At 39.1% G+C, this 17,408-nt stretch overlaps 1 protein-coding gene across 5 annotated transcripts in view; it reads right to left on the reverse strand.

Annotated features, from left to right (window-relative positions):
- LOC130657916 (rab3 GTPase-activating protein non-catalytic subunit-like) overlaps positions 1 to 17,408 on the reverse strand; it is a 116,709-nt gene that overhangs the window by 82,959 nt on the left and 16,342 nt on the right. For all 5 annotated transcript variants that reach the window (XM_057460900.1, XM_057460901.1, XM_057460902.1 and 2 more), the window contains 4 exons: positions 5,254 to 5,368; positions 5,112 to 5,175; positions 984 to 1,031; positions 837 to 912 (listed from right to left, as the gene is read on the reverse strand). In XM_057460900.1, the coding sequence (XP_057316883.1) occupies positions 837 to 912; positions 984 to 1,031; positions 5,112 to 5,175; positions 5,254 to 5,368 (303 nt within the window). The remainder of the gene's footprint in view (positions 1 to 836; positions 913 to 983; positions 1,032 to 5,111; positions 5,176 to 5,253; positions 5,369 to 17,408) is intronic.

Consider the following 17,408-nt stretch of genomic DNA (forward strand, 5'->3'; position numbering starts at 1 on the left):
ATTCTAATTTAAAAACTTTCACAAATTGAACTGAGAAAATCATGAATTGAAAAACAATTCTTTTATTTAACATGCCTATTCCATTTCATACGTACTAAAAACAAGATTTCTAATTTATTTTGATCACCTAAAAATATATATACATATTATACTTAGGGTTTAAAATACGTAAATATTATTTTTCCATGTTTATATTCATGGAGCAAATAAATTATGCAAGCATACTAAACAGGTGTGGCAGCTGAAATTTTTCAGGTCAGTTTTGGTTAACCATGTCTGAGAACCCTGAGCATAGCCCATATATATTTTGGATTTATCATTCAAGTTATAAACTTAATTCATTTGTAAACAAAAAAAAGCCTGACAGTAATTCATTTGAGCTATTAGTCATTTTTATACTGAAGTAACTTAAAAATTGGTGAGCACATACTAAATGATGAAAAACATTCAGCATCCTAAATAAATAATAAAGATGACGAAAAGCTTGTTATTTTAAAAGATGGTAATAAAATAGCACTAACAACTGAAAAAATCCTAAAAATGGAAAATAATTTATGAAATCAAAATTCAGGAAAAATACGAAAAAAAGATAATTCAAAATCGCATTTTTATTTTTCCGACCGTTTCCCTTAGAAACCAGACAAATGCAGCCAATTTTCTGTTTATAATCTGTTCTGAAAGCAACACTTGCTAGAAAAAAGAAACTAATTTGAAAAAGCATGATTCATAAAAAAATTGTTGTCAAGAACAGTTTTAATGCAATGTAGCTGCAAAAAGTGCTTCTTATCTTTAAAACTTGCTGCATCCATCTTTACAGCGTCAGAGATCCAACTTACTGGCATGTATATGCGTATATATCCTGATACAAATCCAACGATGATACATGTCCAATCAGGTGTGCCTTCAGAACTTCTAAATTATAAGAACAAAAAGAATTGATTCACCGGTATGCATACATAGCATAAAACGTATGACCATATTACCTTTGCTGTGAAGCCAATGGAACACATTTTATACAGCTGACGATGTCACTATGGAATATAAATAATATGTTTTACGTATCTTTTCGTTTTTGTATTTTACATGCTCTAAAAGTCTGTGTCAAATATATTATATTTTGAACAGTGCAACTAACAAACTCTTTGTGAATGAATCCTGATGCTTTCAATCGTCCCTTTAATTAGTAAATAATAATAAACAAAATACTTTGATGTGCTATACCTTGAAAATTAAAGCTTGCAGTACCACTAAGATACCTTGTGGCTGTGAATACTTATTTCGAATGTACGGGACAAGTAAACACCATATTATATCAAAGGTTTGTGACACCCCTTACGAAAAATTGAAAGAAGAAATTAAGGTAGGACACATTTAACTACTATACATATTTACATAAACTCTTTACACTACTTTGGTATAAGTTTGCTTTAATGTTAGATGTAAAAGAAGTCACAGGGGGACTGATGCAAAAACCGTGAGTGTTGTTGGATAGTATTGTTTCTGACTGGCCGGCTGGCTGGATGACTGACTGGAAAGAATTCTAAGTACTGTCCTATTACGTATTCACCAATCTCAGTTTTTTTAAAATGCCGTAAAATTTCTGTGTGCATAATAAAAAATAAATGACAATTCTGTTGTGCAGAAAACAGAAACAACAATTTGGGCAGATTAGCGAAAAGACATTAAAATTAACGTGTAGAACTTATTTTAAAACGTATCAATTTAATAAATAATTTTGCTTGTGGTGCAAAAGTTAGCGTGAATGGACTACAAACTTCTGAAAGTATACATTAACATTACGGTAAGGTATTTTTACCTAATTGTAAAAAAATATACTTTAACAACATGGATTTGTGTTCGCGTTGATTAATGATCACGGTGTCCGACAACAGACAATTTTTTCACATGTGGATCAACTTTTCGCAAGCGCAAAGTGTTAATTTTTTCTTTAAAATACTGAACACACCGTCCAGGTCATTGACCGGGTGCATTGAAGTCTTAAATTTCCCAGCTATCTTTCTTTATAACAGCCAACGTAAGGCATAGACAAAGTAAATCAACTCACTGTATATATTTCATTTGAAATCTATTACATGCTTTATGTATAAGAATTAACATTAAAATTCTAACCCAGCTGGTCATTATTCTTATTTTTTTAACAACCCTTAAGACTCATCGGGATAACCACTGCCGCCCCTTTGTTTATTTTTGTTATAATGTATCATGCTTTCACATAAGGACAGACTTGATACACAGGAAGTTGAGTTTAGATCTAACACAGTCTAGATCAGATTGAAAGAGGGTCATTAATATACCCCGTCCAACCCATGCTAGCATGGAAAACAGACGTTAAGCCGAGAATAATGTTGACAAAAATCTGGTTTGTTTGCTGCTATTTCTGGTTAACTTATAGGCCTATTGTTTAGAAAAATAAAGATACATGGAAAACAATAGAGAAATAAAATAATGACTAGGCCAGGTTTGAATTTTGATATTCTTATAAAAAAGTGTGTGTACCATGAACAATCACATTCTTGAAATCGTTTCCTCAAAAGATTATTTTCTTAAAAATATCACTGGTCACCCGATTTAGTTGCTTTAAACTTAGTGACTACATCTAGACATCTTCATTATTAATTGTGTTCAAAATGTTCTTTAGCAACTTATCAGAGTCATATAAAAGGCTTTAAAAGCTACAATGGTTTGTGGTCACAGGCCAAGTAGGATACACCACTTTGGTTTTCCTAAATGTAAATTAACCAACAGAATTGTGTGTGTGTCACCATTGTGAATGTATGTTAGTTGCACCTTTTTATTAGCGAGATGTTGTTGATACTGGTACGGAATTTGTTGGTACGGGATTTGTTGTTGAAATTTAAATTTGAAAATTTGAAAAGCTTTTTCATCTTTGATATTTCTGGACTCGCTTACAATGTTTTTTTAATTCCTCTTTAGTATCTTCTTTTTAAATGTTTTAATTTTAGAATTTAAAAATGATATGTATGACTTTTTACTTGCTTCACCACTAGGTAATTTAAGTTTGTTTGGTACAAGGCACTTTCTTGATTTTTTGTGGTGTTCTTCTCTCCAACTTCATCTTCCATAATGTTTCCAATTCTTTAGAATCTTCTTCGTTATGTTCTGTTTGAGCTTTGTTTAAATCCTTTTCTTTTAAAATTAAAATCCTTTTCTTTGAAAATTAAATAAAAGATCTTTTTTGTAATTTAGAATTAGCAATGAGAGTATGTTTATATGGAGCTAATAAAACGAAAAGCCATAACATTTCCTCACCTAGAACTATTAAAGACAACACACAGTAGTTGTAGTTGTTGCAGATAATGCAATTTAGTATCTTGGCAGGCGTTTTCAAAATGTTTATTGCTGATTCAAATTAGCCCCGATCACACAGAATAAGTAGTATAGCCTGTGTTTTTGGGAATCTAGAGATCTTGACAGCTGCAGGGTTGGAACTTGGTCATTGTTAAAAATGCTGGCTGCTAATTGCATGAATGATGAAAAAAACTATTCTGTGAATCATGGTGCAGTTTCTTGGCAGGAAGATTATGAATATGTTTGATGTGTTTGTACTGTATCCAATAATTTCAATGTAAATAAATTTTATTATTAAGTAAATTTATTTTATCCAATAAAGTTCAATGTGTTTGTCTCATGTGGTAATTTACTCTCATAATTTGTTTGCTAGTACCTGCCCCACTTTTGCTTCTGTTTCTTTCCTTTGCTGCTTCCCTCGAACAGTATGTGCAGAATATTTTTATTTTTTTCATGACTTTCTCAGCTAAAACAGAAAAATACACATGAAATTTATAGGGTTGCACATAGCATAAACACATATTGACAAAATTTTATTAAAAACCCACCTGAAATGTCAAGCTTTTTGCCTAATTTTGCAATTGCTTTTATTTTTTCAATCTTATGTTTGCATTGTTCTGCTCAAACATTCCATAAACTCCCCTCCATTAACAATTGTTTCTCTGCCATGTTTGTTTTCCTTTCTTCATAAATAGGTTTTAAAATTTTAAAACAACTATGCCTTCACATCGCTTTACTTCATTCACATTTCCTGCACAAAGATCCCTATTGGCTAAAAACAAGCTGAATTTCCAACATATTAAAAACTTTTTTTGTCAAAAGAACCTAGCCGAAAGCAGGTAAAGGCAAAAATTAAATGTGACACACAAGTCAATTTGTAGAACCCAACTAATCGAAATCAACTAATCGACATCGATTTAACCTGCATTTTGTGTTCACATTGGTTCACCAGTCTTTTTAAATTTTATAAAAACCTCTTCTCGTTCTCAAGATATTCACATTTAAAGAAATTCAGATTTAACTATGTTGCATAAATTATGATGTCATACTTAATAATAGCAAACTTTGACATTTTTTGTCACCAGTAATTTTAAACCTGTTAATGCCGTCACGTTTGTGGTTTTCATAAAAAGCAAAGCTTCCTATTGGCACATTAAAATTTTTTATAATGGAAAGCTGAATAAATTATGCACAAAAGTTTCGCAGATTTTTTTGTATAAATTAGTTATAGGCGAATTATGACAGCAGAAAGAAAAAAATATGCATTTTTTTGAATAATTATATATAATTACAAATAATTTCATAACGACGCTATTAGAAAAAAAAACCCAGGAACCTTTTTGAATTTTATTTATGCTGAATGTAATGGTGCAAAAACAAGAAGTCTGCAGCCGGAAAAAAAGCAATTTTAAAACGTACGGCAAAAAAAAGGTGTGTGTGTTTATTTAATTATACTTTCTTTTTAAAAATCAATATCTCATGAAAATAGCACCACCAAATATGTCTTTCATCAAGCATTTAGGAACAAAAAAAAAGAAGAAAAAATATAAAAGTATTAATAAATTATAAGGGTTTTTCTGAGACTAGTCATCAAGTGAGTTTTTTCCTTTACAGTAACCTTATAAAATAAAAACTTAGAATCAAACAGGTCATAGTTTGAAACTGTTTTTTTTCTGTTTACACATTATTCAGTTTCTTAGATTTTCGATTGTGTATTTTAGGCTTAATGCAAAAAAAAAATATATGCTAAAATTTAGATAGTGTTTGGGTTTATGATATACCTGCTTGCTAAAGACAAGTGACCATTCCATGTAATTTCATAAAACGGCTGCTCATCCCATTTTTCTATGTGAAAAGAAGGAAGATTATAGTTATAGTTTCCATTAAAAAGTAATTATTCTTTTACACAAATGACATGCTCACTTGTCAAAAACACAGCTTTGTTTTCTTTGGCTGCAACAAGAAATTCTTCTGTAGGAGACAATGATATTTTAGCAGACTGCAACCATGATTTATTGACCTGTACTGATGGGATTTCCTGAAGAAAGAAACATTTGTAACACATTAAGTCACCACTTGTAGAATGGATGGTCATTGTTACCCACAGAAATTCCATTAACATGAGTAATCACAGCATTAGTCTTTTTTTTTATTTCCTAAGAAACTAGTATTTTATATAAAGCCGAACTGGTTCTTATTAAATCTGATGCTTAAATGATTGTAAGCATTACAATGGTTTTAAATCTTATGGCAAGTTGAACCACTAAAATTGAATTGTCAATTCAGTAAAACCATCCTGATGCTTACAATGCGCATAATAAATTACTAGTAGTGTTAATATTCAAAATGGTGACACTATCTTGGGGAAAAAAAGAAATCCTACTTTGGTGTTAGATGAGGAAAAAAACAAAAAACAAAGAAGATACAAACTTAAGGTTGTTTACCTGTTTCAAAAGGTTAAAATTGAAAACAAAATAAACTGGAAATAATTATTTTTCTGTTTTTTCTGTTTTGAGATTGCATTGTGATATACTACAAAATTACTGCTGCCAGTGTCAAAAAAGATAAGAAAACGTTGACCATTGATGAAGATTTCTTAGATTTTGTGTCCAGCGTTGTATTAACTTACAAGCTCTTTATAATTTTTTGCAAAGCAGAGTATGTTAGTATATTTTCAACTCTGTTTAATCCGTTGATCGACAAACTTGTTGGATTGGCAACAAAATTGCACTGATCGTCTATAAATGAAAGCTTCATTTCAGCAACATTTTGTTTGCGCTTCTCTTGCATAATGAGACTAAAGTCGTAGTCACTGATAACCTCATTTTTTACAGCCTTTTGAGATGAGATCAACGATGGAGTTTAATATCGACTCCGCGAGTAACCTGATACACTTGTGTGTTTTTTATTTTACACCAAGACTCTTTGAGGCAATACCTAATGAGGCAATACCTACGGCAATCGTTATCCCACACATTGCTATACAGAGCGGAGCCCCCAAACCCGAGGCTAAAGCTCCGATTCCAACACCCGAGGTGATAAAACTAACGCTCAGTAATCCATGGTCACAAAACCTCACCCATGTTCCATGCATTTTGAACTTTCTTGAGTGTCTGTCCCGCTCTTTAATCTCACTTCGCAGATATTTTTTAATTTCTTCAATTTTACTGAGTCTGTAGTCCTGGCTTTCGTGGATAGTATCGTCCTCAGGTGCACTTGGTAAATTTGGATCTAACTTGGTTACATTATTCATTTAATATTCTATCAGTAAACACATCGTAAATCCTGTAAAAGAAACATTTTTATCGTTGTGATGTTCATCTGTCAGCATAAACTCGAGATGATCTGTCGAACCCTTCAAGGGAAGGTATATTGGAGTGTCAAAACTCCAGGTCAACATGTCCCCCCAGGCATTAAACTCTTTGGTGGGAAGCAAGGCAAGAACTTTGGACTTTTTCCCATCCTGTAGGCAGTCGTCTTCGTCCAACTGAGGGCAAACAAGTCGTAGCTGAATGTAAACGTCAGTCGTGTAGAATGCATCATAGTCGCCTTTCGTATAGTACTTTCCACCAGCTGGAGCAGGTAGACCTATGAGCTCTTGCAGTGGTCTGTTAATCACCACCTGTCACTGACATGGAGCCTGCAGAGTCCATTTTTCAGGACAAACAGCTTGATTTTGTCCTGTGCCTGACTATAGGCGATAGTCGCCAAATCCTGAATCCTGTACAAACCATTCATAATCTCAATCCGAGTAACCCCCTGATAAGGCCCTATCTTACGGATGGTGAATTCGTTGTCGCTATAAATGTTCAGGCACATGGGTCGAATACTTATCGACTTAAAGCAATCCTCGTATCCTGTCCCAGGTAATCCTCAAACATTGTGGGCTTTTCTATATCAGTGATGTAGAGTTGCTTCATACTTTTCTTACAACAAGAATGGCCCCTTGGTATCACGAATCTGGAACATCAGAACCTATACGTGTCTACAGAATCACATATTTCCGTGGTATTCCAAGAGTTTAGCAAGTATGCCATCAAAATCCCAACAACCTACCTTAATGATCCCGTAAGGGTTGGTTGGACAGGACAAGCGTTGGATTACTGGAACATTCAGGTTAATTTCACAACTCATTGCGCAACAACAGCCCTGGACATATCAGCAAAACATATGACGGGCTCCGTACCACTTGTCAACGCAATCTTCAAATTCCATGTGTATTACCACATGCGTCGTATTTTGGTAAGAATGAGGGTGCCAATGCCTTTTGACGATGGTTTCTCGCAGTACAAAAATCCGTACCCGTACGTGCGCTTCTTGTGTGGCCTCTTTTTGATCCTGCAGGTTTTCAATCTCTTCCTTGACCTTCGCTATATCTCTGTCCAGGGTAGCTCGTTGTCCCTCGGTTGCCCTGGCTTTCTTAGCCTGGAGTTGTTTCACCTTGGCTTCTGCCTTGTCGATCTCGCTATCGTATAGCACCATCTTGCTTTTCAAGTTTTTTAAGTTACCTCTTAGCGTTTGAAGTTCGAGGTTGAGTCCTCTTCTTTCGTGTTTGGTGAAAACTTCGTCGCCACCAAACGAAGTATCTTCGATAAGGCTCTCCGCCTAATCCAGGACGTTCCCGAGCAAGGGCATCATCTCGATATTATCAGCCTTCTCCTCTATATGGACAATCTCGTTCAGGAGTTTCTGGGCCATTGCCTTACTGCCTTTTTGGGGGTTTCATAGTTGGTAAAACCCAGGGCTTGCAAACGCCTAGTACCTAACAACGTTTGTATCTGGGCAACGCTCTTTAATCTACCATCAAGATTTGTAATCACTTTTTCTTTGAAAATTTTATCCCCTTTCACTTTTTCTTTGACAATAAGTTGATCCCCTTCTATCCTAAACTATCGTAATGTTCGCATTAGGCAGCACCAGTTCCTCCCTAAGATGGTCGTAAAGGCTATCGACCTTTGATTTTAGTATCTCTTCCCTCTGCCTTGTCATGGTGTCTTCATGGCTCTGCTGTTGTTCTCCTGGTGATGGTACTGGCCTTGGCGTTGCTGGTGGCCTCATTGGGTGATCTTCAGGTCTGTCATCTGGAAGATCCTCATGTGTAAATACTAGGTTCGTCGGCATTTATTTAAAAACACAGTAAAATAAATGAGTGCATTCGGAGATAACCTTGGTATTAAAGGTAGAAAGCAGCGTGTCAAGGTAAGTCATGTGCCCTCTACGATTAACCAAAACGAAGACCTCTATGTTGACATTCTCAGCATGGGAGAGAACGATGTCACCTTTCCAGGGAGTATCAAGCTACTGTTTGATCTGGAACTCACAGGGACAAACACGAACCGCACCGAAGTGCAAAATATCAACAACTACAACACGCTTGCGGTCTACAGGGATCTCTGCCTACCCAAATTTGATCGAAAAAACAAGCTGACTTTAGAGGGTATCAATCCCAACAATGGAAACATCCGCGCCCTACAGGTAAAAGCTACCGACGTAACCGGCCCAGACGAGGAGAAGGCTATCGCAGTGGACTATGGCAACACGTTTTCTATACCCATTGGCAAGCTATTTGAACTGACGAGAGACTTGCCGTTTTACCAGCCTGGCCTTTATGATAGATTGCAGTCTGTGCTTCATTTCGCGTCGTACAGCGACGTTATCAAGGATGAAGGTACGGCAGCAGTGGGATATTGCCTTGGAATTTGATAAGGTCAATCACGAAAGTCTCGCGAGCGCCATGATGTCAAGGTATAGTAGTCTCGCGGTACCCTATGAACAGATACTTCGAAGCAAGGTGGTTACCATGAAGAAACAGGACACCAGTTATAACCTTCAAATCGATACTTCTGCAAAGAGTCTAAAAGGTGTCTTGCTACTCTTCATAGACCCTTCAAAAGTGAAGGCCTACTCTGGTTCTAGCGAGGTGTTCTACAACCCCCAAATTGAAAAAATAAGCATCACTGTCGAGGGTGAGCCCAACGAAAAGACCACCTGGAGCAGATCGTGAACCTTTTCGGCAGTCACGATTCTAACGTAACAATTGAGCAATTTATGACAGAGAGGTACGCCCTGTTTATCGATTTCCGGACCTCTCCTCATCACAGCCTACATGGATCTGGAAGACCCTTACAACGACTGAGTGATGGCATTACGCTCCACATGACAAAGAAAGTTGAAGGAACTGGGGATATACGCTGCTACATGTACCTACATGTAGCTACATGCTCAATTGAACATTCTGGATGGTAGATACCATTCTGTGGAGTACTAGTGACCAAAAATTTGTGTTTGCCATAAGGGCAAATACAAATATGGAAGGAACCAAGAGCTGCTCAAAATGTAAACACGTTTTAACCCTAAAAAATTTCAGGAGGTGGAAGGGAAAACTGATAAAAACATGTGCCAGATGCCTCGATGTTAACAAGGCGTCAAAGGATCGCAACAGGTGCCCCCACAAAAGGCGGAGGACATATTGCAAAGAATGAAGGGGTGGAAGCATCTGCAAACATCAAAAGATAAGATCAACGTGTAAGGAATGTGGGGGGAGTCAGGTTTGCCCCCGTGAAAAGCAGAGTTCTCACTGTAAAGACTGTAAGGAAATTCAGATTTGCCCCCATAAAAGGTTAAGGGCATGTTGCAAAGACTGCGGGGGGGGGGGTCAGATTTGCGAGCATCTAAGGATAAAAGCGCAGTGCAAGGACTGTGGGGGAAGTCAGACTTGCGAACATGGTAGGAAAAGATCTCAGTGCAAAGACTGTGGGGGTGGAAGTATCTGTGAACATCAAAGGCAGAGATCTCGGTCCAAGGACTGTGAGGAGTTGTCTCAGAATAAATGGCAACCTTGGCAATCATGGTAGGGGGAGCACTTATCAATGCACTCTCGTTCAGCGGGACCACCTTCCTATTCAGCAAGCTTTCAGGGTATGGCAAGGCAGAGCACAAGAGGAACAATGAAGTGATGGAGAAATTGCAGGTCACTTAAGTGCAGTGGGTACAAGACCGACAGACTAAGATCGATTGGTTTAACAAACAACAGGAATTGCAAATACAGGCTGGGAAGAGCCTGAGAGAGCTTGAAGATGACATGTACAAGTACTACATCGCATCGAACGATAAAGTTCCAAAATTGTTAGAATTTTACACACCTTCAAAGCAACAACAAAACAGTGAACTTACCTTTATCACAGGATCTCTGGCCATTCTGGGGTTTGTAGCTTACAAGTATTTGTAGAACGTTTTTGACATGTAGTAAAGACATGCAAAAGCACTGATTACCGAGGAGGAGGCGAGGAATTTAAGCAATATTTACTACACCCCGGAACATCTGTTGACTGGACGAAAAGCCATCAAATTGCTCGCGAAGCAGAGCGGCCTATCCAAAAAAAGGTCACTTAATGGCTGTCTAGGCAACTTCTGTGACTCCGGCATATTCGGGCTCTGAAACGTATCGATTATCCGCATTTCACAATTACAAGACCCAACGAGATGCATCAGTTTGACATCTTGTACATGCCTCATGACAAGCTATATGGTAGCATGTATAAATACATTCTCACGGGTATTGACGTGGCCTTGAGGTACAAGGTAGCGAGACCCCTATGTAGGAAAAAAGCTAGCGAGGTCGCGGACATGATCAAGGACATTCATAAAGCAGGACCTCTTCGCTACCCTAACATTTTTCAGTGTGACAATGTCTCAGAATTCAAGTCGGCAGTAACTAAATAATTAGAGGCAAAAGACTTAGAGATTAAACAGGCTACCACCAAATACCACCATACGCTTACGGCCTTTGTAGAGTCCTACAACAAGGTAGTCGCTGAGAGATTCTTTAAACCTCAAGATGCACAAGATATAGTCTCTGAGGAAACCAGTAGCACATGGGTCAAACATATGTAGACCATCGTGAAAAGTCTCAACAATACAAACATGATTGGTTTAAAACCTAGTAGGGCGATTAAACTTGAAGAGGTACCACTCGCAAGGGGGGCAACAATATCCCAAAGAAAAGCCATTACCTGAGGATATTTAAAAGAAGGTCCTGAAAGAAGCTTCGTCTCGGAAAAATTGATGCAAATCCCAGAGGATGTTCATGTACCTCCAGAGATGTCAAAGATTGGTAAAGTATTTTCATGAGTGTATCTAAATCTAGATCTTTTTTAATAGTCATCTGCATTCCTTACATAAAGCAAAGGATGCTTTTATAACATCAGGTTCACTTTGAAGGTCAATGTCAACCAATTGTCTATATGCTATAGGAAAGTTGAGGATATCGCCTATTTTTGTCACGTCAGCCAAATCCGATAGCTTCAACTCCTTATCCTTAATAACCTCGTAACCATACTTGCACCATACTTGTTCCTGGCCTTTTTAACAATATCCAGCCCTAGGCGTTGAATATCATCCTCTAGATCCTCGTCGATCTCGCATCTTGCGAATGTTGCCCATGTTTTTTCCCCTGACGCTACCCTATTTAAACGCTCTTTGTCACTAGGATATTCAAACCCTTTGTAGTATTCTCCATCTCGAAACCTAAAATTTTCTAAGCATTGCGAGCAATAACCAGTCACTGACGCTGAATCAATACAACATCGTAGTACAAGTACGAGGATATTGTAGATTTTTTAAAATTGTTGTTGTTGTACGTATGCTTCCATATTTTGATATTTCAATGGCTTTTAGCATGGGGCAAAATGGGTCTAAAATGTATACCTCTTTCCAAAGTGTAGGTGCCCTACACTTTGGAAAAACCGTGTGTCACCTATTCCGCTAGCTCTAAGAGACGTTGATGTATGTAGTTTTCACCAAGTCTAAAATGTCTAACACGCTCCGGGTTGACTTTGATACAGCCACATTCTCGCAGCCAGTTATAGTGTACAATAGCATTTGGCTTCTCTGCTAGTACCACAATCTTTCCGTTCGTCCCCCAGCACCACCAGTTGCTTGTCTCTGTCGTCTAGATCATCTCCAAGGAGTGCCAGGGCCATATCCCTTTCCTCGAGGGCTTGACGCTGCTACTTAAAAGTTCATCCTGCAATTTTTCAACACCTTTTTGAGCTAGCCATCTGGTAAGTTGTGCCGCCTTTGGTTTTTTTGATTTGATAACAATCTCCAGGGCACCATCCAACGTGACGAAGACGTCATGCGGATTTTTCGTTTTTCCAAGGGGTAGGGTGGCACCCCCACACCTTTTTCCTATAATTTCTTGCCTTGTTGTAGCTTCTTCAGCCAAATATTGAAAATTGTGCGCTACATCAGCAATACCCAAAATGTCAAATAGGGTCTCAATGGCTCCTGCGGGTATTGTGTTGAACAAGGAAATTTGCGACATTTCTAATATGAGGAAGCTCAGCCAGAGGCTTTTAAGTGGTAATTTTACTACTCACGAGAGTGGTAAAATAAGCGTCTGCTTACGACATATCAATATCAAACATCCCTTCGAATAGCTCCCGTGTATCACCGTCAGCTAATGTGAAATGGTTGTGGTAAAAATTCTCAATGCCAAGAGTATCGTCCCTGAATCGGCACCAGGCATGCATGGCATTTGGATCGTCGCATTACGGTTTCCTCGCGGTCATATTGGGGTACATCGCTTTTAACGTATTTATTCTCCCTGACATCAAGATCGTCCTCTAGGATGGCGATGGCCACGTCCCTTTCTTCGATTGTTGCAGCAAGCTTTCACATTTCCTTGGGTAGCACCTCTTCTACAACCCACTCTAAAAATGATTCTGCTTTAGGCTGATCACACCTCAACAGGAAACAATAGAGACCAGGTTCTGTCAGTAAAACTGTGTCTCAATGTAGGTGGAAAGATCTGTCCACCCCTTGAAGACCAGCGTTGCCTATCCGCATTTTATACTTCCTAGGAAAATATCGCTGAATGGCTTTTACTCCTGCTCCTCGCTTATATCCTGCGGCTCTCCAAACATCGGAGGCTACAATACATTGACCTTTATCCTGGACATAAAATGATCGGACTTGTTTTCTTTGGAAATAATCAACTGTTGCAAGAGACATCTTTGTCATATTTTCAGGTAGAATCAGACTTTTTGTATGGTCACTCGAGAATTTTCCAGGTATTAGGGTGCTCCAATCTTTCGTACAGGCATGCATGTTTGGACTTTTTCAATTCAGCTTTGATCTCCCCCCAATCGGATATCATGTTCGTTTCCTCGTCGATCATCTTCATATCAGACCTCTCGTCTGGGTACCACATGAACAACTGTTTCTTCTGCCTTCGAAGGTTCTTGGGCAAAGCAGTATAAGACTGGGTTAGTAACCAAAGACTATGCCTCCTGTGCCTACCTAAAATAGCTAATTCAAGCAAGGGTTGACGTTTTTTATCGAAGCTCTCATCAGATATCATATCGTCAACGACAAACGTCTCTTCACCTGCCAGCAACGACGATAATTTTTTAATCCACTTGAAGAGTTGATCTTTATGGTTGATCAGGAACACATAGTCATTTTTCCAAAGCGCTGTGTGGCCGAAGTATGTGGAATTCCATTCTATGGTAGGACATAGTATGACTATGTTGTAGTAGTGTTGCTTATACTCATTTTCCAGCAAGTCCAGGACTTGTTGTGTTTTCCCGCAACTCGTTGGTCTCGTGAAAATACAGGTATGTGGGTCTTTCACAAAGTCTAGCATTTTATTACACATTGTTGACAAGCGACCCCTTACAGGCGGGGCAGTACGTGGTCTTGTATATGGAGGGGAAGGGGATCAAACGATAGCTTATCCTCTAGGTATCGCAATACCTTGCAATATCTCTTGACGAGTTGCGCCTTTTCTTGAGAGACGGGACAGGGTGCGAGGTTAAAAAAGGATATCTTGATTGGTGTTTTCAAAAGTTCAATGTACCGGGGCACAGTGTCGTGGGAAAACAAGGTATAGAGGCGTAGGTAAAACTCGTCTTGTTGAACCTTCCTAATTTCCTTATCAATTCTGGCTACATCAATCATTTATTGTTTCGGAACTATAATTGCTGGGATCAACCCTTTCTTCACCGCCATCTCGCGACTTGCTCTGCCTGCAGCAAAATAGGCCGTCATTTTCATCACATCGTTCATGTCCATTTTTGCAGAGGGTCGTGAAATGCCTAGGAATTTCTTACCTGCCAGAACGTGTGCGAAAGTGAAAGATAGATCTACGACAGTCTCGTAGAGCATATCCAAAATTTCCTTTTCCTTCGGAGTGATGTTGCTTGTCATGTGAGGTGTTGCTTTGCTCGTAATTTATTAATGCATTTTGAAAATATCAATTTGAGTTTTATCCTTTTGTTGGAACTCGGGGTGGGCTGTGGGCTTGTCCTCATTTTTACCTCCAAATTCAACGCTATCAATGTCCATGAAATTGCCAACAAGGTTCGCGTACAGGTTGACTACGTGAGTAGTTAACACCTTGCCCGACTTTTCTCCCGGTTCGTTGAGCTCACGTTGAACGTACTCGGTATGTACCTTTTCAATTGATACATCAGGGGCTTTGTCAACAAAGCCTTCTGTACATTTCTTCGGTAAAAGATGCCCCTTGCCCTTACGCAGAGCTTCCTTCAGGACCTGGCGCTTATCGATAGGTTTTTTGACATGTTTAAAAGATTCTGCGAAGATGCCGTCAAATATATTCGCGAGTGACTCATTCTCTTTATTGTATGTTAAATTCTAGGTAGAATAGTGGTACTACCACATAGGGTGGAATTACCACAATATACAAACACACTTCCATTTATTGCAAGTGTGTTTGATCAACCACGCTAGGCTACATTATACTCGGAGATATATCAATGACCTTTCTTTTGGTTATCCTCAATCCACATGGGTTGCATGTTGGTGCAGTCTTTTCAATTGTTCTTCCTCACTAGGATATTCTCCATTTTCTCTGTATTTTATCGGTATTTTATGGTTAAACTCCCACTGCCTTTGGTTTCCCCTGTTCATCCTGCCCCTAAACTGTGTTTGGATGTGCTTCATCCTAGATATTCCTGGGATGTTATCTCTCTATCATAATTTAGGGCCTTATGAATCCTGTCTAGAATTAGCTTATGTAGATATCCCGGCCGATCGCATATGGGCCAATGCTTTCGTTGTTTTTTGTGTCGCCATTTGTTACATTCTTTTAACGACCTATCAATATCACGGCATTTAGTGCATTGCCTCGTTCGTTGTCCGTTACGTTGGATCACCTTGAAGTTGTATAGTGGTAAAGTGTGCTTACATGGCGTGAATTTTCTGGCCCCCTCCATATTGTTTTTGTTTTGTGAAGGTAGTACTTTACAAAACTTTGGACAGCTCTTAGAAAACCTCGTTATTCAAAAATGCTTACAACATTTCCGAATAGGTAATTAAACCATAAGCAGGGAGGTATGTATCCCATCGTGATGTACAACACTTTTATCGTAAAACGCCAAGAGCCCGAGCTTGTTTTGTTCATATGTGACCATTCCCTGGTTGTGCACCCGGAAACCTACGTTTTTGGCAGTGTCTAGACCACACTTTAACGTACTCAGGTCCCTAGACCAAGTCACGGCCTTTTACTTCTTCGACATGCCTTTACAAGAAAATTTCGTACCAGCTTTACCCTCCACGAAATAGCATTTGGCTGTCAGAGCAATCATCCGAAACCCAATGAATTCCACTTTGAATAGCCCTCCCGTTCGACTCGAGTACTCTTCTCCGGAGATGGCAAATAGGCACTGTCAGCGTCCATGTAGATGTACTCAAAGTCTTGACGATCCAAGTACTTGTCAAAAAAATCATAGTAAAATTCAAGCATGCGAAGTTTGGCTAGTTGGTACACCGCGATACCATACCGGTAGGCTCTATCGATACTGCACTTGTGTTTGCCGTTTCTGAGCTCGTAAGTATCTCCAACCTCTTCAAGATCTTCTCAGGGCTGCATCAACCTCCTTTTCATTCCTTGTGAACGTAGTATTCGTGTGCCTCGCTAAGTCTTCAATCATCTTACCGTAAAAAACTGTTCCCTTTTAACTTGGCCGTATCTCCCGCAATACGCTTGTCGGGGTCTTTATCGGCCTGTGGTCGTGCATTTGCAATCTCCTTCGGGAACCATGCAAATGGCTTTACCTTGAGTGTACTTGAGGAACTGGTAAAAAGCAGTCACTTTCAGCCCATGCTTGAGGTACCATTTAAACATGGGCGTATACAGTAGGATTTTTTCAGCTTTTAGCAACCCCAGAAGCTTATGCATACCCCGAACACGCTTGCGACACATAGTTTTCAAGTACTTGTGCATGTGCTCCGGAATGGCTTCATCAGGTATCTCCTTGACGACAAATAGCGCGGCCATTTCGCTGAATTTTTCACGCAGATTTTCATGTACCTCGATATCAACCTACGCAAAGCCAAAGTGCGATTCCTCTCGCACACCTGTTTTCTGTCTGTGTAGTCACCCTGATCAGCTGTTCCTTCCCACAAGGAAAGTCTTGCATCAGGGTACTCGGGTAGAGCATGTTTGCGTCGTACCCTAGAATGGTCTTATACTTGTGGGGTTCCCTTCCATCTCTTTCGTGGTACCTACAGAATACGATTGCAGAACCACCAACCATCCCCGTCCACAAGGGCTAGTAGGCCTCGTTCTTTGTACATTTTCCACATACTTTCCGTACCTCTTTACAACCCTCACAAGCCTTGCTATAGCAAGAATCCTTACACTTGTGCTTGCAGGGTTCCCCTGGAGCGTATAGCTCTAACTTTGGGTTCAGCCGTAGAGATTTGTTCAAAACGTAGCGCATCGACACACCTGGAATGCTTACCTTATCCTTCAAAATGTCTAACCGCATCCTTCAAAATGTCTATCTCGTCGTCATAAAACTCCAATCTTGTCTTGTCCATGGCCTCAATGAAAGGTTCTACATCGGCTAGGTTGTACTCGCATAGCCAGTCCATCATAGTGACGCAGCCTCGCTTGTAAAACTCTGTGCGGAATGTTTTGTACTCTCCAGGAGATAGCGTGTTTTTCCTCGTGTGTGACAGGCCCAACATGGTCCAACTTGCCGTGGCTCGTCAACCATTCGTACGGAAACACGAGCTTTTGGAGCTTACATTCCAACGACTTGCACCGT

The sequence above is a fragment of the Hydractinia symbiolongicarpus genome, chromosome 9 (assembly GCF_029227915.1).
Source record: "Hydractinia symbiolongicarpus strain clone_291-10 chromosome 9, HSymV2.1, whole genome shotgun sequence".
Classification (NCBI taxonomy): Eukaryota; Metazoa; Cnidaria; class Hydrozoa; order Anthoathecata; family Hydractiniidae; genus Hydractinia; species Hydractinia symbiolongicarpus.